This window comes from Cyanistes caeruleus, chromosome 6 (genome assembly GCF_971803275.1).
Source record: "Cyanistes caeruleus chromosome 6, bCyaCae1.hap1.1, whole genome shotgun sequence".
Lineage (NCBI taxonomy): Eukaryota > Metazoa > Chordata > Aves > Passeriformes > Paridae > Cyanistes > Cyanistes caeruleus.
The window spans coordinates 495,330-522,537 of record NC_141706.1 but is presented as its reverse complement, the minus strand read 5'-3'; the positions used below and the strand labels follow the sequence as shown (position 1 = coordinate 522,537).

The window sequence follows — 27,208 nt, the reverse complement described above, 5'->3', positions numbered from 1 at the left end:
CAGCAGCTCCTGTGGCAGTGAGTGCTGGCCCAGAGCAGCAGCTCAGCAGCATCTGCCACTGTCCCTGAGCTCAGTGAGGCTGCTGGGGATGCTGTGATGGTGCTGCAGGCTCTGCTGGGTGGCAGGGAGGGGGCTGTGAGCTGTGGGAAAGGAAGGCCAGAGCACCTGGACAGGTGAGGCCTCGGGACAGCTGTCGGTAGAAATGGCTTGTGGCCAGCCCAGTTCTCTGATGTGATCAGGTTTGTGGCTGTTCTGGAGAAGCAGTGCATCCTCAGTGCTGCAATCAGGTTTTCCAGAGGGCAAATCCCCCTCCCCCAGATTTGGGACATTTTAAGAAGCCTCTCAGTCCCCAGTTTCTCAGGTTTGTTGCTGATGCAGCGTTGGTTCCCTGCCCTACGAGTCTCTCCGTACCTCACCTGGGTGGCAGCAGATCAGTTCACTTAAGAGAGTTCACTTACCCCTTAGGGCTCCTCCAGAGGCATAGCAAAGGCAAAAGGAGGAGGTTTTTCTGTAATTACTCTTTATCTTGAACTGTCTTCCTGTTTCTGTTTTGCTGGACAGGGATGTGACTATTCCATTCTAACCAGATGAGCCACATTCCCACCTTTTGCTGTTGTGAGAAATGCAGCAGGGGAGAGCTCTCTGTAGAAAGAGGCTGAGAAAGGACACCAGGCTGAGCTAAAAACTTGGGATTAATCATTTACAGCTGTTTCTTACTTAGTTAATTTAAGTAATTCAGCTTCCAGTGTGGTTGCCATAGAAAGGTAGGAAGAATCTGCAGCTGTAGGGATGGACACTCAGCACATCCTTCAGGGGAGGGAGAAGATGTGCAGGGCCTGCTCTCAGCACTGTGCTGTTCCCATGTCTTCTGAAAACATGGGAACTGTGATTCTAGTCACTGCTGAAGGTTTCCACAGGATGGATTCCCATTCATGAGGGTTTGGAGAGAGTGGTTTGTGCTATGGCCAGAAAATGTAAATAAAATTGGTTGTTTGAAGCTGTAATTTCAATATGTAGTTCCTGAATATCATGGTAGGAATTGCTTGGGAAGGAAAAGGGAAGGCAGACAAACATATTAATTACTGAGTTGTTACAGGTGTTCCTCAGATAAATATGATGATTTAGATCTTATTTTGATATTAGGTAATAGATAAGGAGATCTTCTGTTTAACTGTATAAAGAAAGAATAGACCTTAAAATTACTGAATTTACACCTTGTTCCTCCTGCAGACTTTGGCCTTTCAGTGGCCCTTACCCACCTTTATCTAATGAAAATAGAGGCTGTGACCCACCACCCTGTCCCAGGGCAGCAGGGGAATGCAGCTGAGTGCCAGGATGAAACGGGGGCTGGGAAACAGGAGGAGAATCTCTGTACCGGGTTCAGATGTCCCTTGCTGGGCAGACAGAGTGCAGAAGCAGAGCCCAGCACCATTATCCAGCTCCCTAACACTAATGTCCCCTGCTGCTCTCACCCCACAGCCAGGACATCAGCCTGCAAGGGGGATTCGTCTCAGCAGAGCTGAGTGTGTCTAACTCACCACATTCTTCCATCCTGAGAGCCACAGGCTGGCAAAGCAGCATCACTGATGTACCAGGAGTTATGAAATGAACCAATAGACTGGGTGAAGCCCTGTATTTCAGTGAGGCAATCTGATTGATAAGTGAGCAGTGTTGCCAAGTGTGGGTTTGAACCTCAGCCATGAAGGAGCACTTCCACAAACCCCAGGGCTCAGTGTTGGTGTAGGGATCCAGTACAGCAGCAGCATTTCTACATTTAGGTGTTCTTTGCCCATTTTTTGTTCAAATATTACCCCAGCTTGCCTGTATTAATATTTGAACTAAGTGGATAACTGCACAAGGTGTTACAGCTGGAGGACGAGGATTCTGAACCATTGTTCTGCTCAGACATGAGAAAACAACAGTTCATGTTTCAATTTCCATTTTGTTCTAGTAAATTTGTCTCTAAGACATGTGTAATTTAATATTCTTGACATATTTTAATATGACAATATTCATTTTTAAAAAGGTGTATTAAAATATTTTTTTTATTCACCAAGAACTACATCTTACTATAAGTCTATAAACATTTTAGTACCATTTAAGCAGAATGGAATTGAGAAGTACAAAAATCTGCATACATGCTTTCTCCATTTTGAATACTTGACTGCAACTGAAGTATGAAAATGTATATGCAAAAAACATGCACAAAAAATATGGAATAGAAATATTACTACACAATATTGTGTTTTAACAACTGATGCTAGATTTGCTTGGCAGTTATTGCTAACTGCTGTTAAATTTACTTGTTAATTATTGCAGTAACTAGTGGTAACCAACATTTCATTGTATCAGTTTAGTTTTCTATTTGGAGTAATTTTCTAGTAGCAAGTTTTAATCTTTGCCAATTGGTGTAGAACTTGCCAGCTAGAAAGTTTGTGTGAAAAACAGCAGTAAAATGAGCTCTTAGTGTGTGCATTTCAAATCTTTTCTAGCATATCACATTATGCAGTATTTACTCTCCTGAGAACTACATTTAAGCAAAGACACTTGTGCTGAATTAATTCAGAAGGAAGTTAACACATAGCCATGTTTTGCCTTCCTTTAGCCTGTTTGCATGCTTTATTTACAGAGAAATGTCTGTTTGGGGCTGCAGACGATTGTCCCTAATTTCAGCTGCCCGGCTAGGCTGATCCAGCAGTGCTGATCCAGCAGGGCCCTGTCACTGTCACTGTCACATCAGCTGTGCCAGAACATCCCAACAGCCCCAGTGAGGAGCAGAACTCACCAAGGGAAGGGCCAGCTCCAGATCTCAGCTCTGCTTTGGCTTCTCCTTTCCTTTAGTGCCCCAGCCCCTGTTGGGTTCTGTGTTCCCCACCTGTGGGACAGATGGAGGCAGTCTTGCTGGTATTATTTCTAAATTCCCAGCTGAAAACAAAGCTCTGTCCCTATCAAGTCAGTAAAAGTTGCATCTTTAATCCCAATGGAGACAAAAGCAGTATATATGTAAGCAAGATTTGGCTACCAAATAATCACCTGCAGACTGAGATAAGAAGAGAAAAATGTTCCCTTGGAAGTCAAATAAATCAGGATGAAAAAATTGACAAGAAAAGTATTTGTTACTCAGTGAAACGATCAGGCCATCAAGCCTGGTGTCCTGAACCCAAGAGTGGTGACACTCAGTATATCAGGCCAAAAAAAATAGATTATTTTCATTACTGAGTAAGCTGCACAAGGTTTGTGCTGCAGCAGAAAGGACATTCCTTCCCCAATATCAGTTCTAATCAGATTTGTGTGGGTAGTGAGGAAAAAGCCATTTTCAATAACTAGAACTATGATCAGAGTCCCAAAGAGCCCAGCCTAAATTCCCATGTTAGAATATGCAGATCAATTGAAATAGTGGTGCAAATTCATTTCCTAATTTTCTTCATTAGGCACTCAATTTATTTCTTAGGCTCTAGAGACAGGTTTAATCATAAGCATAATAATGATAATGCAAGAAGTTCAGTTTATGGGTTAAAATGCATTAAGTCTCCTTCTTATGGAGCATTCAGATTAGGAAACTTAGATTAATTAAATACAACACACGTACAAAAGAAATAAAATCGTCATTCAGTATTTTTGTTTTCCAAGGGAGGATTTTCTCACAAATAATCTCATCTAAACCCCATAACACTTTGGAAATCTGTTAACATGCCTGCAAAAAACACAGAAAGCTTAGATTTCCTAATTGTGCCAAAAAGAGTTTCTCGTTTATCTGGCTGAAGAAGAGTAAGAGGGTATAACCTGTGCCAAGGCTGGTGACCTGCAGTGTGAAGTTCTTCACCTCAGAGCGATGTTTTCATCCACAGGGAGAGAAAGAGAGGAGGAACAAGGCAGGGAGGGGCTCCTGGGCACAGCTGCAAGATGTGCATTTCCTAAATGTCATGGTAGGAATTGTCCAGGTTTTGGACAGTCAGCAAGACATTGAGTGCTGGGATGTGTCCAGAGCTGGGCTGGAGCAGGAGGCTGAGGATGATTGGGGGGCTGAGCCTGGAGAAAAGGAAGCTCCTGGGGGCTCTCTGTGAAAGGAGGCTGTAGCCAGGGGGTGTTGATCTCTTTTCCCAGTGACAGGATGAGGGAGTTGTGCCAGGAGAGGTTTAGATTGTGTATCAGGAGATATTCCTTCACTGGAAGGTTGCCAAGCAGGGGAACAGGATGCCTGGGGAGGTGGTGGAGTCCCCATTCCTGGAGACATTTAAAAGACACAGCAGTGGCACTTAGGGACGTGCTTTGGTTTGGTTATGGAGCTGACAGTGCTGAATTGATGGTTGAACACAATGATCTAAAAGGTCTTTTGCCACCAAAACACTTCTGTAATTGTGTACACCACAATGATATTACTTGAAACAGGAAGGCAAAACCTAGGGGTACACAATTTGCTGCATCACAGATCACAAAATTAATTAAGTAGATTAATTACCTGGTCCAGAAGGCTGCCCCAGGCAATGGTCAGTCCTTGCTGTTCCACAGAAATGCACTCTGCTGTGAGCCAGCAGCTCACTGTGAGTCCAGGAGCAGGATTCCCTTCTTGACTCCTCATGTGCTCTCTTGGAGAAGATTGAGGCTTGAATCTCAATGATCATCTCAGCACGCCTAAAAAAAGTTATCATAAAATACTCTTATCATTAACAACTCTTAAAATTAACTCATCCCACCAAAAACATCGAGTCAGTCAGTGAACACTGATGTCTGAGACAATGGATTCAACAGGTTTCCAATACTCCCATAAATCACAAGAGTTGTAGCAAATTTTTAGTCTAACACTCCTTTTTTCCTTAGAAACTTTGTTTACCAGTTCCTCACTGCTATTCACAGGTGTTGGTGCTTTTGAACACTAAAGGCAGATCCCACTAATTTTCGTTCCCTTACTAAGCAAAGTCCTGCTTTTATTTTATGTTACTATATTTTGTAATTCCCCAGCATCTCAATATTCCATCACACTTCAGAACAGAAATGTCTTTGTTGCCTTTCTCTGTCTTACACTTTAAACAAATTGAAGCAAGCCTAGTTCACAGCAGATGAATCAAGCCTGAGTTGTTTGCAGAAATCATTTATATGTAATGTCAGAATAAAAGAGGAAAAGATAACTTTTCTGAGCTTTTCACAAGGTGCATTATTAAAATATGCAAATACAGCAAATATCTCCAGTACTCCTGTCTTTTTCTTGGTTGTATCAAGATATTGTTTCACTAGACAGGCAGCTGTTGCATGGCACAATCAATGAAGATTGTAAAAAATCCTGGGTTTTACAAAATGACCCTGCAGAAAGCACTGGACAGAGCATTAACTTTGCACATTTTCTGTAGATCGTCTCCCACAAGACTCCAGAGGTGTTTAAAACACAGGATTTACCTGCAGCTGACTCTTCTGCTGAGGGAGACTGGAATGCAGGAGTTGCAGTTGTTGCTGTGAGCTGACAATCATTTACAAGCAGAGTTTGAGTTGCAGTTTGGAACTGAGCCCCAGCTGGTGGGTCCTGCACTGTTGTGAGTGCTGCAGGCAGGGCAGGGCAAGGGAACACACAGGTGTGAGCATCATCCCCTTCAGTGAAATCAAAATCTGAAATAAAATCTGAAATCCCAGTCTGTGAATCATCCCACCAGCAAGAATTTCTTATTCCTTTAAGCTCCCAAAAAGGCAGTTTATGACCTGTCCTGTTACTGCTTTCTCAGGACAGCTGTGCTCACAGAAACCAAGCACAGCTGCTCAGCACCAAGCCAGTTTTTCCTTTTCCACAAAGGACTTGCTAGGTAAGCCTGGCTCTCAGAAGATCAACATACCCCACATCATCATCTGGATTTGTTATAAACCAGATACACTTTAAAAATAAAAACCAAACCATGTGTTCAGCTGTAAATTCTGCATTTAGCCATAATTATCAGGGCTGGTGGATTAAATATGGATAAAGGATTCCCTTTTCAATCTGCATTCCACTCTGCCACAGCCACCCACCCACCCTGAGACAGTGTTCAGTAATTAATTCCAAAAATCACATCATAAACCTACAATACTTGTTTTTGCAGATGTTTTTCTAACATGTCAGGAAGACTTCCTGGCTACTGCTTATACAGTAATAATTCATGTTTACTTCCTGAAAAATACCTTAGTCTGGCTAATGAATTCCACTCCAAAACTTCCATTTCCTTAATTTTATCCCAATTTTCTGTAGTAAACACAATTCCAGCTATCATATCCTAAAGATCTTCCTGGTATTTCAGTGAAGGCTTGAATGTAATTACTTTCAAGTTATCATTTTCTTAATCTTGCTATTAACAGGATTGCAACCTGCTATAAATCTGTGATAAATATTTTTATATATGTAGAGCACTGTTAGTGATAGGTATAAATCCACATGTTCCATTTCTGATTTTTTTGCTGTTTCTCTGTAATTTGTTTTATCTCTAATTTCTTTTCTATTCCAGTTACATTCTCTGTATGAAAGTGTATTTCCTTGTAGCAGGTTTAATTGCTTTTATTTTAATACCTTAATTAACAGTATCATGTATTTCTGCATCCTGGAGAGAGCTGGCAAATGAGGCCATCCAATCTAGAGTAAAGAGAACAGAAAATTCTTGCACAGACCTCCAGGTACTAAAATCTGCTCTGGACATACAGATGAGGCTGCTTCATTTGATTTGCTTCAGTATTAAAAATTTGGTGCAGCATTATGAAAATCCAGCATTTATGATCATGTAAAACCTGAACACTCAGATGTCTTGGCAGAGGAATGAGACAAAATAGTGATGTGGACATTAAAGTGGTGTAGCTCACTGTCAGAGGATGTTTCACAGTATTTACACACTGAGTACCAGCAGGTGGATGGTGGCTGGCTTGGAAGTGTTTGGGTGGCTACCTGACAGCAGAACTCGAGTGCAGGAGGAGGGAAAAAATTCCTTTTTCCTTAAGAAATGGTTTGGCTGATCCCTATTATAACACCACTTAAGTTTACATTGTGCATAGTAATTAGTTTTGTTTTGTATTAGAAAAACAAATTCACATTTTAAGTGTGTCTTGTAAAAAATCCTCATTTGTTTTTCTACCCTGTAAAGAAAGATCTAAATAGCTAAACAGGTAACAGTATATTTTAAATATACAAACCTGCTGTATGTGATACTTCATATACATTACAGCAGTTAAATGCACCGTATTTTCACAGTACTCAGATATGTTAGGAAGCATGTCCAAGAGCAGCTAAGAATAAACTGCAGTGAGAAATACTTCAACTAAAATAGTTCAAATTAATTGATGAAAGATTTGAACAGCAAAAGTTATGTTATAGAGCCTGCTCTACTTACAGCACACCTGTTAGACAAAGCTGGAAAATCTGTCATACTCCTTTGGATTCAAGAGGGAGTTAATCACTTACCTTTATATTACAGATATCTATATCCTTTATACAGCTAAAAACAGAAAATTTAAACTAAATAATATTACCCAATATTTCTAAGTGAGCAATACTGAAAATGCATTAATTTCTGAATGGGATGAATGATTCCCTTCTTCCTGTGAACTTTTTCTTATTGCTTCAACATCCATACAGAAGAGAATCACACAGAGGAAAAAAATGCCTTGTATAATTTGTGTAAATTTTTTTAGGATTAAATTTGGCAGTCACTGAAAATTTACCCTGGGGAAATGCACGAGGAGATCAGGTGTTGTGTTTGGAGATTATCTCTGTCTCATACACCTCACCAGAATTCTTTTATTCAAATGCACCGAAGCAACAGCAAAGATTGGAGTTTCTGCCTCAAAGGCAGAGAGAACATGTAAATATTTGAGGTCACTGATTGAGGTCCAAATAGAAAATTAATAGACTAGAGAATGCAGCAATCTATACAGAGGATGTGATAGGAGACTGGATATACTTATTAACCTTTTGAGACCTTTTGCTGCAATAGCCATGTTTAGGCAAGCAAGAGCGAGTGTGTTTTTTCTCTGACATGAGCTGTGATGTGATGAGTGAACAGCAGGTTTAAACTGTGAGAGGAAAAGTGTTCACTTTGGAGTAACTCCTTAGGAGCTGTTCCTCCTTAGCAACAGCCATCAGTCTGATTTGCAGTAATGCTGGCAGTCTCCAGCGCTCCTTTAACACCCCTTGTCTCTGCACCAGATCAGGTCTTTTCAAGTGACCAGGTTTGGTAATTGGGCATCCACCACTCCCAGAAAAACCAAAACAAATCCCATGGAACAGCTCAGCAGAAGCTGCTTGGCACAGCTTGGAGTGCAAGGCTTTGCAGGCACGTCTGTGTTCTTGAGTGCCATGTTACCTATCAATTCTACTTTGGTGAAAGGCTGGGAAGGAAACCTCTCACAGCCAGCAGAAATGCAGGATGTGCAATAACTGAAGGAAGTGAAAAGCCTTGCACACTCTGTGTGCTGATCTGAGACAGTGACAGCATTAAAAGTGCACTTACGAAGCACTCAATCAGTTTTCTGTGTGTCTGAGTACCAGCAGGAGCTGAGAACATCTGGGCTTCTCACAGGAATTGCTTCAATTTGCTTTGCAAAAACCATGTGGTTTTCACTCACACCTCTTAGTGCTGACACGTTCAGTCTAACTTTTATAGACCAATTGACCTGGATGCTTATTTATCCTCTTGAGACTTCTGCTGCCATTGAGCTGCCTCTCATCATCAGTGATCTTAATCCTAATTCTGTTCAGTTGCACAGAATTCCTCTTGAAACTTCTTTCAGCCTACAGAATTATGTTTAATGTCTCATGATTAAAGACATTACCCTAGGCTATCAATTTTTGCCTTTAAATTGGAAAGCAGAGATCCTGCCTAGAATGGGGAAAGGAATGGGCAACTTGCCTGAAGTCTAGTAACACAAGAAACCATTTTTCCAAGCATGCAGTAAACCCCATTATGAGAGTTTTGTACAAGTTTGGATAACTGCCTACTAAAAAAAAAAAAAAAAAAGGCAAAACATAATTAACTTAAAGGACACCTTTGCCTGCAGTTGGCTTTAGGGTTCCAGTGCTAATGATGATGACAGACTGCAGAAACCATTCAGGAATGCTGTCATTTGGAGGCCAGGCCAGTTGGAGGAGCAAAATGCAGTGTTAGCTTTTGATGCCTCAGTCCTGCCTGCTCAGTCCTTTCTCTGCAGTTACTCAGTGTGTATTTATGTGTCAGTTTACTCCTCCACAGCTCAGCCCTGCAGGCTGTGTTAGCCCAGAGCTGGCAGGACAGCACCACTGCCCCAGGCTTGGACTGGGCGTAGGGAGGGCTGGAAACAAACACAGTGAAGTAGAGAAATAACAGGAAATGTTGAGTAAATAGCACACAAACCTTCCTCCCTGTACTTCAGAGCAGTTCTTTCATTTCTGTGCCTGCTGGAAGCATCTGAAGCCGTGTCTGCTGCATCTTCTCTGAGCCTGCACAAGCCTCACATCTCCTGCAACAGCTCAGCTCCCAGCAGGGCTGGAGCCTCCACCATTCCCTTCTGTGGTTAATAAAAGCACATCTCGCTAGAAGATCTGCTCTCCACACACTCAATTCACACATATTAGCCACTACTTAACTTTGGTGTCTTTTATATTCCACACAGCAGCTCCAATGCTCTCTGCAGGCTTTCAGGAGCCAATGCAGAGCATTTCCCACACATCAAAATCAGCTTCCTTGGCTTTTTATCTCCCATTGCACTTGTTTCTGTTAAATAGAAGCCAGATTTGGCATGAGGGCACATCAAAAAGAGGGAAGGAGTGTGAAGGAGCTCTTTCTGGTTGCTTGTTTTGTTTTTCCTTAGGAGTGGTTTACACTTTGTTTGTGTAGCTGCCTATTAAAGTGCTTCTCATCAATACATTTACCAGGTCTGCTCTACAACATTTAGAAAAAAGGAAAAATGCTGTCTCCACTGTGAGCATCCTCCTTCCTTTACCCCCAAATCCACAAGGCTTTTGGGCCCATTCAAGTGAAAGAAACCCTTGACCACTGAAACAAATGGGAATTAAGCAGAAAAATTCCAGCTCCTCATGGCAGTCTTTCAGTCTTGATGCTGTGCCTGACAGAGTTCCAAGTGCCATGCTTCACAAAAAAATGGAGAGGGAATTCTGTCCATCTCCTGATGCCAGTTAGAAGGGACAGGAGAAGCCTAAGAGTACCATGCAGAGTCATATCCCAAGTCCAGAAATCAGGCAAGTAATGGACCAGTCAAGCTAGTTTTCCAACAAGACAACGTGGGACAGCTTTCCCCAGCTTCCAGTATCAGCTTTCAGATCCTGATCTGAGCTGAGAGTGCCTCAAGCACCAAAAGTAGGATGAGAGCCAATGAAGGAAAGACACAAAACTAATTTACATAACTAACAGCAACACAAGCACCTCCAGCACTGTTTGTGCTTGGAATTCCCACACAGAAAACACAAGGCAGTTAATCTCGATTTTGGATTTAGGCAGAAACACTTGTAAGGTGTAATTCCCATTTCCCAGTTCAAGCCAAAAGAGCTGACCCTGGGTGCTGTGCAACACCGAGTCCCTGCAGTGAAAACCACACTCCACAGCTTTCATCAGGAATAGAAAGATCATGTTGTTCTAGAAGAAAACAAGATAACTGTTCCTCCACAATGAGAAAATATCCATTGCCTCAGAGTTTTAACATAACCTAGTTCAGAGCTCATTAAATTAACTTGGAGAGGAAAAAAGAATCAGCCTCACTACGATGATCTCTAGAAGGCCAAAGTAACTGAGGGAGTGGGGGAATGAGAGTAGTGGGGGGTGGATGTAGGGTGAGTGTCCAGGATAAGAGAAAAAGTGGCATATAATAAAGCTGTGACAAAATTTTCATCCTAGCTTCTTCAAGTTTCTTGTATGCCATGCAGTGTTATTGCCTCTGGATAATCTGGTGTTTGTGCTCCCACCAGACAGTCAAATTTCACTCCTGTTATTAATACAAATGTCAATAACAGTTATACAGCAGAGGGAAAATACAGTTCACTCAGCATTTCATTATGGAGGTGTATTAAAATGCTTGTAAATGTCTGTCTGCTAAAGCAACCAGTGGAAATTGTATGGAGGCTGCACACAGAACTACCAGGAGCATTGATGGGAGCCACACGTTTGGAATTGTTGTGGATTATTCTAGAAATGCTCCCTCTTACCCAAAGCTGTATTTTACATGTGGAGCTTTCAAACCTAGTTCTGTACTTCATTAGCCAGCCCCAAAATACCATTTCAGAAGTCACATCTTCAAGAAGGTTCTTGCTAATAAGCATTGCTGGAGGGAGAGGAGAGCCTCAGACTCCTGTGCTGAGTTTGCTGCCCTGGTCAGGGAAGAGCCTGCTCTGAAACACAGCCTTTCTCTGGGGCTTTATGCCAAAATCCCTGTGCTCAGAGCAGAAACCCCTCCCAGGTGGGACTTTATCCTGCAGGGCATGACACAGACTCCAGCAGAGCTAGGGGGTGGTGGGTGTTCTGGGTGGAACTGGGTGGTTGGTTTGGGTTTTTTATAGCAAATGTTTTTTCCCATGGTACATTTAAGCAATTTATATGCTTCTGCTCTTTCCATACTTCAGGTGTACTAATCTGCACCAGCTCCATTCTTCAGCTTGCAGATTAAGCCAGTAATTCTCCACACAAGTCCAAGATACTTTAGGGAAAGCCACTTCCAGACTGAAATTCCTTCACTCTCTGTATCTCAGAAGAAACACTGATGTGTACAAATTATCTGTTGCCTTCCTTAGACAGGAGGGAGGAGGAAAGAACCAACTAAAAACAGCTTTAAAGGGTGAAAAATGTAATTTATGTCACCTGTATGAGAATTTGATCGTAATTGAGGTCTGTAGTTATCTGTGTGATAGCAGTGATTTAAAGCTTGCTGCAATTCAAAAGTGAAATCAGGGCTTTAATAAGGCACCATTAAGCTGGGAATTGAAGAGAGTCAGTTCTGAAGATTAGCAACAAAAGATCATAAAAGACATTTCAGTATTCAAGGAATAAACATTTTTTGTGTTTTATCATTTATACGGCATACCCTGGCTGTCTTTTGCTTTAATTTGGTGTTCAGAGGTGGTGAATCAGGGAACTGAAGCAAACAGGAAGGCTTTGGCTCCTCATGATTAAAATGCATGGCTAGAAACACAGCTCAGCTGCAGAAATCCCATTTACTGACACCAGGCAATTGAGACTATTGCAAACTGCATCAGAGATGAAACCAGCCTGTGACAAAGGAACCTTCATCCCAAATCCAGCACTTGCCTTGTCCCTAACTGGAAAGTCTTTCACAGTAGATGGACTGGAATGTTCTGTAGCTTCCATTACCCCAGGGTAGCAAAGCAACAAGATCAGTGGTTAACACAAACACTTCTTTTCCTTTGTTTTCCCCCAATCCTCACAGGGAGGCCCTATCCAGAACCGAAAATCCAAGCGCTGCCTGGAACTGCAGGAAAACAATGAAAACGAGTTTGGGTTTCAGCTGGTCCTTCAGAAGTGCACTGGGCAGCGCTGGTCCATAACAAATGTCCTGAGAAGCTTAGCATCATAGCAGACTAAATTTTGTACCTGTTCCTTTTGCTACTGTGTAGCAAGTTCTGGTTGTGCCTGCTGTACTGTATTCCTCCCGCTCCCCAGCCCCCAGCTCCTTCTCTCCCCTTTTTTGTCTCGGATTTGATTTTGTGAGTGTGTGGAAACAGGGTTTGTGGGCTGGAAATGAGACGTTTTTATTTCACAATGATGTTTTCATGACATTTATAGAGATGCTGAATGACAGGTGACGGGTAGGCTATCCTGAAATATTTTACAACTGTAAATAGGAAGCAAATGGAGAATATTTATAACTCAAACTTTTATTGAATAAAAAAGTCCAAACACCATCACGGTCTCTCTGTCTCTGTGGAAATCCATTTGGAATTTAAGTGCTGGTTTTACTGCTTTCATTAACCCAGGCCTGATCTCAGCCTGTTGCTGCAGAGCATCAGAATTCTCCAGACTTGGGATAAAAAGTTGCACCTGCACACCAGGAGCTGCAGAAAGGGAGGATTTTCTCCATCCTCCCTCTCCAGAGATGTGTCCAGGCCACTGCAGCTACCGGTGTGGAGATACAGGGGAAGTGTGGTGTGTGGAGCTGTACAATAAGCCCCCAGGTATTTTTCCTCTCCAGTACCACTTAATAAAACCCCAGAGAGAACCTCATGGGAGGCAGGGAAGAGAATTTGTTAAAAAGAAGGGGGAAATGCAACAAGAAAAGGAACAGCTGCTGGAAGAAAACTTAAATATAAACCCTGACATTTTGCAGTGGGTTGGCCTCCATTTCAGTGACTGAACTTTCCTCCCAATTCTTCATTGTTGTTACAGCTCTGTTTTTTAAATGCACTTGTTCCCTGGGTACCACAGGCTTGGGTAAGAACAGCTCCAGCCAAGAGAAGAAGGTATAAAGGTATGAACTCACTCTGCCTTTCTCCCTGCCTTGAAGGAGGTGTGAATGCAATTCCATATCATTTCATCTCTGCTAGGACTGGTGAGGAGAGAAAATGTGATGAGGTAAACCAGAACACTGGGATTACTAGAATCTATTTCCAGCTGCTTTTATTTGTATGTAAATTCCTTCTCTTTTATTACTCTGTTTGTTCTTTTTATTCTGTTTGCTACCTTAAGCAAGAGTCCTAAGCTGGTTTGGAGCTGGTTATGTGCCAGACTGTGTTCTACAGACTGCCTTCACGTGCAGGATCAGCTCCCAGCATTGCTTCCTGGGCTGTTCAATAAGCCTTGGGGCACATTTAATTCATTTAGGTATTCTAATTTCTGCTGTATACATACATCTGCTTCTCAAAGAGGAAAACCCTGAGCCAGCAACAGGAGAAAAGTGATGTGAGAGGAAGGTGGGCTGAACACCTGGCCTTTGACAGCCTTTGGAGGCCCCTCAGCCCTTTTTGAGAAAAAAAATCACATTAAAATTAGAATTAGAATGCAGAGTCATTTTGAACAGTCCTTAATCCAGCCCTTCCAGATGAATGTTCAGACAGAAAAAGCACAGAACACATGGGGAGAAGCAGGAGACAAACTGAGCTTGCTGCCAGCAAAGATACTGAGGCTTTGGAGCATGGAGATGCAGCCAGAAGGAAAAAACAAATGCTGTGGATCAAATCAGTCTCCTCTTGATTTCTCCAGCCTTGCTGCTGAGGGCCCTCACTTTCTGGTCTGGGGATGTTTTTATTTATGAGCACTAGAGGGGAGATACCTGGCAAAGACTTGAAAGAAAGGTGCTGAGCTCAGAACTGCTCAGAACTGGTGTTTGATACCAAAATGAGCATCCTGTGTCTAGAATGTGCCCAGAGAAGACAGGAGTTACTCCTGCTGCTGCCCACTGCCAAGTGGGAAAAAAAAGCAGCAATAAACCACACCCCACTGAAATGAACTCCCTGCAGTGCCAAACCACAGAATCTCAGGAGGGTTTGGGTTGGAAGAGACCTTAAAGAGCTCTAGAACCACCCCCTGCCATGATCTGGGACACCTTCCACTCAGCCAGGTCACTCAATCCCCATTCCTTGAACTCTCCCAGGGATGAGGCATCCACATCTCTGGTCAGCCTGTGCCTCAGCACCTTCACAGTGAGAAAATTCCTGCATCTGCCCAACCTAAACATCCCCTCTTCCAACCCAAACCCAGCAGCCGTGTTCTGTGCTGCCCAGCTGAGCTCCCAGCTCCAGCCCAGCTCCAGGGCTGCAGTTCCCTCATTCCCATGGAAAGCTTTTTTCCCACAGCCTCACAGGGAATCAATCCCTCACTGGTGACTGTGTTTCAGTTTGAACACACTGCAATTCTAGTAACTGCAGCAGAATTACCAGAATAAAAATTTGTGGTGGGAAACCCCAGAAATCTGCACTTGAAACATTATTTTATACTGCAGCAATTTGACTATAGGTAAAAATGCTTGTTTCAGAATATACTTTTCTCTTTGTTTTTTATGCTATAACATAATAAAAGGGAAAGGGGTTTAAATCTGTGGGTGAGCCAAAAAAAAGCCTACAGTAAAATTTATGAGTGTACATAAGAATTACATTATTGTGCTCTGAGACCTCAGGTCTCTGAACAGACTTTCTTTGACAAACCTTTCAGAAAAACACAACAACACAAGCAGAACTGAAGGATGTGGCCACATTCCACTGGCCACTCTCAGTCATGAATTGCCTCATCACCACTTTCTGTTTCAGCTGCACAAAAATTACACAGGTGTAGGAGCACTGCCTCACTCATAAAAGACAAATAATAAAAGTACCAGGTGGAAAATAAAACTCATCTTCAGTTTCTGGAAAACTACAGAACCTTATTCAACCATCAGCTGCCTCAAAAGGTAAAAAATATTCCCTAACCATAGTTTTTTTTGTATTTGTGGGGGGTTTTGATTGATTTAAAGAGGAAAAGCTAGCAAAGAATACCATTCCAGAAGTCAAATAACTCCTCATGTGAGTCTGGTCAGAGATGAAGATGGCCAGAAAGATCCAGTCACTCTTCCTCCTACTGCCTGACAGCTATTCCCACGTATTTTGATCAGTTTTCCTTGACAAATAACAACAGTACATCTATATACTGGTGTATCCTTATCACATATCATGTGTTCACTTATGACAATTAAATGAAACCTAACATTTCAATAAACCCTAAGCCTTCTTCCTACAGTGCTTGCTTCAATATTTATGGACAGTAAATGTCTTCCCAGGCATCCTTCTCTCGTACCAGGACATCGCCTGCAGCGGTTTCCCGAGGTTCCCCGTGTGTGTTCTCTCCACATCAGCACCAAGGAGGAAAGACCTGGGGACAACGTGCAGAAAAGAGCAATTCCACATCCTTTGGGACAAGGGGTTAGGCTTTGCCTTGTGTCAGAGGTCCTGGACAGCCTTCAGAAGAGATCCAGGTTCTAGGAATTTATTCATTTATGTGTATATATATTTATTTTTACAAAGCTACAGGTGTTCAGGGGCATGGATTACCAACACCATCCCTGTTCATTCCCAACTGGAACTCTGACAGGAGAATTCGAGGTTATCCTTGCCTGCCTGTTCTTTCCAGGCTTGCAGCATCTGCTGGGAGTGGCTGCAGACTGGGGTTTAGGATCGTCTTCCTTTGCTGAGGAAGAGGCAATGATTTTTTGGTTTCATCTTTCTGAAAGACCAAAATGTCATCCTCCAATATCATACCTCCTGTATCTTTTGTAAACAGAAGTTAATCAGTCAAAACTAATCACTGAGCCTTTTTATATATGCTAATCAAGAAGCAGTTGCAGAAATGGTAATTAAGCAAGTATCTGTCATATGTCACTTTATACTGGGTAGCAGTGAATACTTATCTGGAGATATAAAGAGAAACAGATTTTATAAGGTCATACTTAAATAGATTGAACCACAGTTTTGCTTACAGACCTAAATTATGTGTACTTGTGAGTATATATATATCTTTACATCATCAAATAAGTATAAATTTGCATACAGAACTCCAGCATGCCTGCACACAGACATTTACTGGCAAGCCACAGTGGAAGCAAAATCACATTCAAGTGCACTTTATGCAGCTACAGCCCTAAGGACATGCAGGTAAGACTCCAAAATGCCAGGTTTGGGTCACAATTACATCACTGCTGCACAGAACACCTTCATCACATCTGATTTTAACACTGACAAAAGAGCAAAACACACCATCCCATTTAATATTTGTTCAAGTGAACGTTAAAAGTTTTCCACAATAACTTCTCCATCCAGAGCACAAAATAGCTGTGCTAACACAGAAGCTCAGGAGGCAATTAGATAGTCTGAGAGGATTTTTGTGATAAACCATCTGAAAACTTTTTCTACACTACACAAACATACTTTTCATGATAATACATTATGTTATTTCCAGTGAAGTAGTCTCATTTGAGGTGCATGTTTGATAAGAGAGCATTTTTCAATTACAAGAATATCATGATAAGAAAACAAATATGTGTTAGTTGAAAAAGGCCAAAGGGGCATGAAATTTTCATTCAGCTTTTAAAAGGAAGGAAACTGAGTATTCTAAGTAAACTGGACCACATTTTAGAAGGTGGTGACTACTCAGAAAGTATTAAGAGTTAAGTTCAGCCTCTAAAGACTGCTGACATTCTTGATCAGAAGTCTGCAGGGGTGGTAGGTTGTCTTTGGAATTTTTTTTTAAAAAACAGTAGCAGGCAAAAATTTCCTAATACTGACTCTTTTTTTACTCCTAGACCAAAGCTCCTGTCAGCACACACACAGAATGTGAGCCTCAGCTTGTCATTTGGGCTGATATTCCCTTGCCTTCTCCCATTGCTGAAACCACTTGTATTTCTGCATTTCCCCCTCTGTAACACTTGCCCCAGAACTGGCTCACCAAAGCTAACCTCAGGAGGATCTGCCCATTTGCTGCAAACACAGATAGGAAATATTTACTGATATTTAAGTGCCTGTGAGTGCCAGTTATTCTGATACCAGTTGTGAATATTTTGCTGCAGATGACAAGTGCACTCATTCCAATTCAAAATACACCACACCAAAGGCTACATTCTTATTTTCAGCATCTGTTAATAAGGGGTTTCTGTGCATCATATTTTTCTGATTTACCATTCTTTCTAGTTTTCTATATTCTCCTAGACATTGTTCAGCTATATAACAAGTATCACTTGAGTTAGATGCTCTGGAAAGGATCACAATTAAAGAGGAGATTCTAAAAATATGTTCCAAACACGGCTACAGAAACAGTGACAATCACAAAAAGGATCTTGCCAGCAAAATTGGATGCTGAGACCTTTCTAAACAGTAGAAGTACAACAGAAGCACTGCAAAGACAAGAATTAGAAGTTACTGTGTGGATGGCACTTTCCAAAACAGGTCTTGTGTTTAAGCATTTTTGCTGACCATATCTCATCAGATCTGGCAGCCATTCAGAGAGAGCTTCTTTTACTGAGAGATGAAGAAAGATCATCACACTAGAGAAGTGAATAACCTTGGTTTTTACTGTTCCTCATGTGCCCTTTTTATCTGGGTACACATTACATGAAAAAAATACCACCAAACCTATATCAAAGGTAACTTTAAATTTGTGGCAGGTATCCCTTTTTTAATCTGCCTTACTTTCCTGTTCTTAGAGTCCAAAGGCCAGCTGAATTACTTGGAAGCCACATTGGCTGTGTGAGATACCTGATCCTTCTGCCTGCAGCTGAGTGCAGTGTGCCACCTCCATTTCTCTAACCTGTGTGAATTGTGCCTAGGCACTTCAATGTTGGATTTCTGTGTATTTAGCAAGGAAAGTTAAAGAAAAAGCCTCTCTTGCACACATTTTTTTTAGCAGAGAGACAGATGTATTCAAAGTTTCAGCTCAGACTTGAACCAGTTCATATTAAAACCATTTTATTGTTCCATAGCATGGCTTCCTCTGCTTGGACTCACAATCAATACTCCTGTCAAGAGTGGCCAACTTAAATAATTCTTCTTGAGAGTAAAGCTTTCAGTATTAAATCCTTGACTGAATTTTCCTGGGAGAGATTGAATCACACAGAGCTTTCATCATCTGGAAAGATCTGAGAAGAATATTGTGTATCATATCCAAGCTCCCACAAGTCAGGCTTTACTGGTGGTGTTTCAGAGCCTGTCTGTTCACTCAGACTTCAGACTGTCTGCAGAAGTGGTCATTTACTCTATGGAAAAGCATTCGTGGAAGATGAATATTACCCAAGTCAAATTAGCTTGAGGGCCAGCACCTTCTCTCCTCTCTCAGTTCCTGTGGGACCCTTGCAGTGAGGCTTTCCAGGAGAAATGTGGTTATAAAAACCTGTCCCTTGGTTGTTAACTCCACTGGGGCTGCTGATCCACGCTGCTCTTTTACCCCAGCACAATGCCTTGCACTGTTCAGGGCACAGTAGAATCATCAAATTATTAAAGATTACTACATGAGTCAGAGGTACAGGGAAATTGAGTTTTCCAGCAGATTTTGCTGTGCCCAGTGTTTTACCCAGAAATAGCACCTGTACTGCTCCTGTTTTTTAAAAACTGAGCAGAAATTCCTCTGGCATGAACCATGGTTTATACACCACCTTTCTGACCCCTCCTGGTGCTGCACTGTTAGAGCAATAGCCACCACAAAAACAGTGTAAAACAAAGTTGACAACTCCAAAAGGAAACAAAGAACTGGCACAAACACATTGAGGAAAGGGTGAGTTCAAGTGGGAGTTTGGCTTGAGGCCGGACAAACACACGAGTTTGCAGACAAGCATCCAAATGCAGCCTTTATTATTTTTTATCTTCCTGGAAGATGGGAAGGTGAGGGACAGCTCAGAGATGATACAAAACTTGCTGCAGAGTATTCTCATGTTACCCATTGAGCACAGGCAGCAGCTTCTGGGAGCCCCCTGCCAGGTGTTTGGGTAGGATCCCCAGACACCCAGTAAATGGCACTGGATAAATGGATAAATCCCCTTCCCTGGGAGCAGCACACAGATTTGGGTACCAAGGCTGTACCTGCAGCCAGGCCCTCTGGGTACTCAGAGCTTTGGAAGAGTGTCCTGCTGCTCTGGCTGCGTTTGTGGGCAGCCCTCTCCCCCCTGGGGAAGGGTGAGTTAACCTAAAGCACCTTACCACAGTCCTCATCCTACTCCTTGGCAAAGTCTCCCATTCCTTCAGCCACAGGCAGCTCAGCAGAAGAGATTTATGCCTCTCCCAAACAGCACAATAGAAATAGCAACAAAGATGCTGCAACAGTTGCCATAACAACTGCTTTTAACTGGAAGAGGAGCAAGGAATACAATTCCTTTTTATCCACAAACTAACAATGTGTTCATTATTGCAAAGCAGACCTTTGTAAAGAGCTGAATTCTATTAAAGTTGTTACCCTATTTTAGATCTGTCTTTTATGCTTCAGAATAATAACAATTCTAATTAATACCTTAGGTTCTGGCATATCCTTCTCCAACTTCCTGCCCACATATAAAACCCAAGGTTTTTTTTGACAAAATTACTGAAACAGAGATAACATCAGCTTAGATGTAGAAAACATCACCTGTAATTCACAGGCAGTTTGAGACCATGTTTGTCTTAAAGATAAGTTATAGTGATCAGTAACAGCACAATGCAGCAGTGACCACAGAGATCAAAATATTTTCCTTTATCTCATTATTCACCAGTCTGTAAAAAGGGGACAGGGGCTGAATTTCACATATGTTGTCATTTTGGAAGACTGCACTTGTTTCAGTCCTCTCTACACAAACAGGGACAGCTACCACAGCACTGCTTTGGGCTGAAACACCTGCTGGGGACCAGGAAGGAAGAGCCACCCTCAGCTGTGGCTGCAGACACTTGCACAGGGCCAGAGAGAGAAGAGAAAAAGAGTTCTTGCCAAAGGGTGCAAGACACACAGGAGTGACCAATCTGTGCTTCAAAGTGCAGCACCTTGCATGAGATACCTGGAGTGACAGACTCAGATCAGAAAATAAATCCCAATTCCAAAGGTAGGAGGGATTCTCCAATTGCTCAGCCCCAGCTCTTGCCTGGCAAAGCAGGGTGCTGAAGGTACAGAGAGCATCAGATAGGAAATCCACTTTAAAACTTCCAGTATATGGGAGTGTGTGGTGGAGAGAGGAACTGCACACACATGTCTGCAAAGTCCTGGAAAGATGTAACACATTTACTAGCTGGTCACAGGGAAATCAAGCTAGCACAGCATTCTGGTTATTTATTGTGTTGTTTAAAGTCCCAAGTGCAATACCCTGTAATTATCTTGCAGATATTTTCAGTGCTGCACTGTCTCTGCTCATAGCATCTTAGGAAACAAGTCATTCCACGTCCCCTGGAAGCTGCTAGCACCAAAGCCACTGGCTATGCACAGTGGGGATCCAGCTGCTTTTTCCAGCTGTTCCTGGAAACAGCAAATGTCACAGATCTGCAAATATCCATTCTGACAGCTCGCTAATCTGGGGCCAGCCCTGCTCTCCCGCTCCCACAGATGCTCAGATAACTTTGCACCAGTGCTGCCATTCCTCACACAATAGAGCTCCATTTTCATTTTGTAATCTTTCCTGAAAACTGGTAATTTGACACAGCCTATGCATTCAAGTATAACTTCCTCTAGGAGAAATTCCCCAACGATTCACCCCAAGGAATTGTTTTATGGGATATAACTTGCCATGGTACATATTGACATGAAGCAGCTGCCGTGTCCAGGGAATCATTTACATACGTGTGAAGAGACAGCACTGGAGGCCCTGTGAGCCATCATTTCCTACAAGCCCCAGCTGAGAGAAGGTCCCTGGGTTTCCCTGGGTTCCTCTGGGTTTCCCTGGGTTCCTCTGGGTTTCCCTGGGTTGGTTTCTCCGGGTTTCCCTGGAGCTGCCGCCCGTGTCAGCTCCAGCTCCCATGGGGCTCCAGGGAGCTCTGGCAGTGAGAACCCCAAATTCTGTCTCCAAACACTTCCCTGCAGCCAGGCACCCTCCAGGCCACCCTGCCCATTTCCAGCTCCTTCATCACATTTTTACAAATAACACACAAATTGTTCTGAGTTTTCCTAAAGACAAACCGGGCAGGAGCTTGGACAGGAGGATTCCAGCTCTAATGACATTACATAATCATGTCTCTAATGATGTTATAAAACTATAAGATGAAGCATTATAGCAAATTGAACTTGGCAATCACCTACTTTTTTCAGAACTAATACCTTGTAATTTCTGATCATTTTGTCACAGCAGCAATTTCACCAAAATATTGGACTTAATTTCATACTATTATAATGAAGTATTTACATTTACCATAAAAATAAATTACCATTTACCAAATACAAAAAAGGGCACATGTCCATGTTTCAGCTTGACTCAAGAGACTAGATATAATTAGGCAGGGGAAAGAAAAAAAAAAATAAGAAAAATACCTTTCTAATCTTTCCTTTCCAAAATTAAGACTGTTCATAAAGCAGCAATATTATATGATATTATATAGTTTAAACTATTTCTGGAGAAACACTAAATAGGTCTCAGAGTTTAAAAATAAAGAAATATACATACAATACAGTATTAAACTCACTGTTTTGAATTCCTTCTCAGACCTTGACAGATGCTCAAGCCTGAGTGAAATATTTTCTCCTTGACTTTTCAGCCACTCTTTTCTACTGGCCAACATTCCTTTGCAGGCTTTCAGTGAAAACCTTCTGACACTTGCAGGTGTGGATATGTGGAAATTGTTAGTCTACAAGGAGTTTCACAGAAATTGTAATGAAAATCTCAGTAAAAGTTATGATAGTACACTAGGAAAGAAAAAATTGGACTATTTCAAAGGACCTGAAGTGTTTAATCTCAGCGATTAGTGGATTAAACTCTGAATCCTGCCATGACCCAGGTTTTGCTTAGAACGTGCTCATCTTTGTAGAAAAAAAAAGTCTATGCTGCACCTGGCTCCTTTTTTAAGCTTCACCAGAAAGTTCTTAGGTGCAGAAGTATGGGATGTAATTCCTGAAGATGTGACTGGTTCTGTTCTCTGACCCTTCCTGTGAGTCCAGTCCCTTCCCAAAAGCAGCAGGATGAGAAGGTGTGCCTGATTTCCCTCTTGTCAGCAGCTAACACCACCCACGCTGACGTGGAGATTACATTAAATTAAATTACATTAAATAACCTTCCTTCCCCAGGAATAAAAGCCCATTTTTTCCAACTTTCAGAGGAGTGACTTTCCTACACAGTACCTTTCTCAAGTAGTCTGGCAAGGGTTTTCCTCTTATCAGTGTTCTTTACCACAGCATTTCTAAGTTATTGCAGTGGAACCATTCTTCATGAGGAAGAAATTGGAGCTGCTGCTGCTGCCACCCCTGCCAGCCCCCAGGAGCTTGGTGCAGCTCTTCATCACAAGCCAAAGGTTTAGGGGAGCCACCTGAAGCACCAGCAGCTCCTTCCTGTTGTTCCCACACCAAAACTGCTGTCCATCAACATTACTGATCCCCTGCAAACAGCACCAGGTGTCACAGGTGCTGGAGAGCTGAGATGGGGACACTTCCCACAGGGTCCTTTCACACAGGCCAGCTTTGTCCAGAGGAACAACAATCTGTGCTGAGGGAAATTCCCCCCTCAGTTACAGCATGGCTAATTTATTACCCCCTTTCTGAGTGTTCTCAGTTCTGATCACAGACATCTTCTATGGCCCTTTGAAGAACTGACCTCACAGTTCTTGTCAATCATATTTAACCTCAGTCTTGACTGGAGTCCTTGCTGTCCCCACAGTGCCTGCTAACTGAGCATATCATAAGCTTTTGTCCCCTCCCACTTCAGCAGATTTTGGCTTGGATTTCTACCTGAACATCTTGAAGCAATAGTACTCAAATGTCTGACTTTGCAGTTTCTTTACCATACAGCAGGTAGTTGTAAAAAAGTCACACAAAAATAAATCTGTGAAGAATTTCACAGAATAAATCTGTGTCACTTCTAAGGCAAATGTGGATCATATCCTCAGCACACATCCAGCTCCCTATCAAATAACTTAGGTATAGCACAGGATATAATAACTAATTAATAAAATCAATATTTGAAATAGAAAGCATCCTGCAGCTTTATCATGCGAGAAGAAGCACAGGCAGAAACGTCTTTAAAACTCATCATATGACCAACAACTTGAGCAAACTCACTAACAGAGCCCCCTTGAAGGAGGATTTCAGAGCTCTTTGCAGGTCAGATGCCCTTGAGGTTCATCATTATTGCCATTTGGAGCTGAGCAGCTCAGCAGCAGCAAATCTCTGCCAGCAGCAGCCCGTGATACACCGTCAGAAATGGCTGCTGTGTCCAAAACCATCTGAGCATCTTCACCAGGAGTCCTCACCACCTACTTCTACCACTGCTTTAAAATCCCGCCTAAATAATTCATTAGTCTTTATTACATTCCCATCAAGTAGATAACTCATTTATTTCTATTGCACAAGTTAAAATAAGGCATAAAGAAGTACTTTGTCCAGAAATCTATGAGCTAGTCCAGTATAAGAAATGCCTGGACCATGATTTTTGAAGTGTATGTTCATTTTAAATCACCATGAAGACCCTACTCTACTATTTTAATACTCCCTCCAAACATACAGGGCTGAGTTTCAGCCAGAAGCAGTGAAACAGGATTTTCAGAAAAAAAATAAAATAACAAATCAAGATAATCCATCTGACTACTAAAATACATGCATACTGTATTATCCAGCTAGAAACATTAATAAAGCCATACTTTGCTAGGACAAGGGGCAGAGAAGTGCATCCAAATCCACTGCCTCAGGAAAAAGTGCAACAGTACAGAATGATTTTATATTTCTCTGTTAATGGGAGTTAGAACCAGACAGGAGCATTGCACCACAATTTGGCAAGTTCCTCCTTGAGAGCACAGAAATATACACCCCAAACAGTTTTTATTTTTGTTTCTTGTTAAATAAACAGTGTTTATGTCTGTTTTTTGGTGGAGACAGGGGTGTGGCAGGCCTGGGAGTAAAGCAGCAAAAAGAATAAGGAAACAAAGGTGCACACTTATATGTCTAGGGGGATTTTTTTTCATATTGCCTTTTTAATTTTTCTCTCCTAGAGCTAACACAACAAATAAAAGCTTTTAAACTCTGTTAGCAGTGTGTGAAGGCTGGATTTGCACTGCAGACAGCTCAAGAGCTGGGCAGCTCCCACTGGCACTGTGGGCCAGCCCTGCTCTGTCACACTGTGCAGAACTGCCAGGGCAGCCCTGCTGGGAGAGTGGGATTGACGTGAGAAACACGTCTGGAGAGGTCTGGTACTTTCCAGAAGTGACAACAGTGTGCTAGTCCTTGAATTTTGTCTTCTCAGGGCATTCAGTCTGAGAAGAAACACTTCCAATAAACACTGTTGTGATCCCACTCACAGAACACCCACTCCTCTACAAACACATAAGGAGCATCATCCTTGCTCTGAGGAATTCACAATTTGTGAGCACATCAAAGCAGAGGGGAGGAAGAGCACAGGCACAAAGAGAAGGGCTCTGGCTGCTCCCAGGAGTTCTCTGAGTGCAGGCAGGCAAACACACACACAAGCAAAAGCCATCCCTGCACTTACACTTCTAAATAACTTTTATCACCTGGGAAATGGAATAAAAACAGAAGAGTATATCCAGCCAAGCTGGTAACAAAAAAATGAACCTTTAGGGAGACATTTCAGGTTCAAAAAGAAAGCAAATTATGATGGCAGCAGTCTGCCAAGAAAACAGCAGTGGTTCTGCTGGATGCAAGGAGGACTGGCAGAGATAAATCCGACCAGAGCAGCCTGACACAGTCCAGAGGCACTTGTGCATTAGCAAGTCTTTATCCAGAGAAAGCCAGGCTGGAATGCAGAGACACCAGCAGCTCTAAAACCAGGATGAGCAGTTCAGGTACTGCCATGATCCAAAGGAAATTATTTTTCTCAGAGCAGGCCTTTGGAAGAAAAGGTTATTTGTGTCTGCTGCAATGGGGTGACAGGCCAGAGGATGAAGTTAAAGCTTAGATTAAAATTCTCTGGTTTCTCAGGGTACAGGAGAAAGACAGGAGAATAAAAAGCTGAAAAGCAGGGGGAGAAAATTCCTTAGCTCCAGACTGCCTTTGTTGTTGTTTATTAGAGGGTTTGTGGGGTTAGGCTTTTTTAAAGATGAAAAACTGACAAGGTGCCATTGCTTCTTAAAATAAAAGATTCCTTTTTCCCTACCTTCAAGTTACCTTATGTTTAAAAATTCCAAACTTGCCCCAAGACTACCTCAGTTCTGGGTTTCTGGCCCCAGTTCATGTGCTTGTATTTGTACTGGGCTCGATAATCAAAGTAGAACAGCAGTGTGAAGAATGCTGGCCAAGAGTGCACAAAATTGATGGGAAAGATGGAAAGGAAATGGAAAGGAGCTGGAGGCGAGCAAAGGGAAGTGAAAACTGGAGCAGCTACGGGAACACAGCAGCTGCTTGTCCCAAAGAACAGGTGAGGCAGGAGCTCAGGGTGGGGCACTGGGCACAGAAATCTGTGGGAGCTGATGGTGTCCATCTGTGGGACAAGAGCAAGGCTGAGAGGGAGAGAATGGCTGTCCAAGGGAGACAATGGCTACCATGGCTAAAGGAAACACCTTCAACAAGATTTTAAATGTTCAAAGAAAAATAAATAACAAATGTCATTCAAAATCTACTTTATACTGCTTTGTACAGTTCTAAGTGCTAAGAGAGAACTTTGTGCTTTACAAACAAAATGAAATATCTATTTTTTTTTGTCTATACACAATTACTAACATGCAAAGATACACTAGGACTGAAGGGAAAAAAAAAAAACACACCATAAAAATTAAATCAGGAGCATAACCACAGTACCATGGTCCACTCATCCCTCATTCTCCCATATGTACATAAAAATATACAGCTGCAGATTCTTAAATCATACAATATCAATAGGAGCCCAAAGAGAATTAGTACAAACACATTGATTTCTTTCTGATGGATTTTTTTTCCCCTGGGGTGATACAGTAAACAGTGACTGGGGTACATGATCTGAACTCTGTTATGAAAACTAGCTTCATGCAGCTTAATTCCCATAAGGAGAATGTTGAATCCCAGCACTAATAATTAGAAAATACAAAGTTAAAATGGGTTTCGATATTCTTTTTCGTGTTTTCTGTTGTTGCCTGCCCCAGGAAGCCAGAGAAGCAGAGTTTACAAATACCACACATTCTCATTTGTTATGCTGTTCTGCACAGCCATGAGACTGCTACAAGACAGGAATTCCACATTCAGATTGTACTGTCAGTAAATGGCCTTTTGCTTTCTTTCAGAAAGGTTTGCCAAGCCCTCTGGGATCAGAAGTGGTACCATTAGAAGATGGAGAGTATGGAAAAATAAACAGAAATCCACTTTCCAGGATTGTCCCTCTAACACAGCGTGCTCAACAGAATTCCAGCTCCAGAAAAACCAGGGTGGAAAAGCAGCTTTCACCTCCCAACTTTTGTGAAGTGCATAATTTGGCATTAGACATTTCTTGTTTTACTTAGGAAAGGTAGTTGTAGGGATGAAGGGAGCCAGAACAGAATCAAAAGACAGAGAGTGAAACCATAACTCAGATTTTATTATTTAGGCAAACCCACACTTGAAAATGGAATACAGATTTTATTTGGATATAGTCTCCTGTCTATCTGCTAGAGGTTATACACCAAGCTCCCTGAGTGAAAGGGGCCAAAGACACAGCTCTCTGAGCTGCAGTGGTTTGTGCAGGCAATGCAAGGGACCCT

At 42.1% G+C, this 27,208-nt stretch overlaps 1 protein-coding gene and 1 long non-coding RNA gene across 8 annotated transcripts in view; one reads left to right on the top strand and one right to left on the bottom strand.

Moving 5' to 3' along the window:
* The window catches only part of GALNT18 (polypeptide N-acetylgalactosaminyltransferase 18), a 195,208-nt gene extending 182,361 nt beyond the window's left edge, over positions 1–12,847 (top strand). For all 6 annotated transcript variants that reach the window (XR_015288470.1, XM_086894579.1, XM_086894583.1 and 3 more), the window contains one exon: positions 12,373–12,847. Coding sequence is in view for 5 of the 6 variants with exons in the window: in XM_086894579.1 (XP_086750705.1) it covers positions 12,373–12,519 (147 nt within the window). In the remaining variant the exon portion in view is untranslated. The remainder of the gene's footprint in view (positions 1–12,372) is intronic.
* The window catches only part of LOC147652354 (uncharacterized), a 49,831-nt gene continuing 24,638 nt past the window's right edge, over positions 2,016–27,208 (bottom strand). Inside the window, exons 2-4 of one of the 2 annotated variants that reach the window (XR_015288477.1) lie at positions 5,392–5,532; positions 4,460–4,632; positions 2,016–2,875 (exon numbers count right to left, since the gene is read on the bottom strand). This is a non-coding gene — a long non-coding RNA (uncharacterized LOC147652354). Of the gene's footprint in view, positions 2,876–4,459; positions 4,633–5,391; positions 5,611–27,208 lie in introns of both variants that reach the window. The other variant, XR_015288476.1, reaches the window with a different exon arrangement.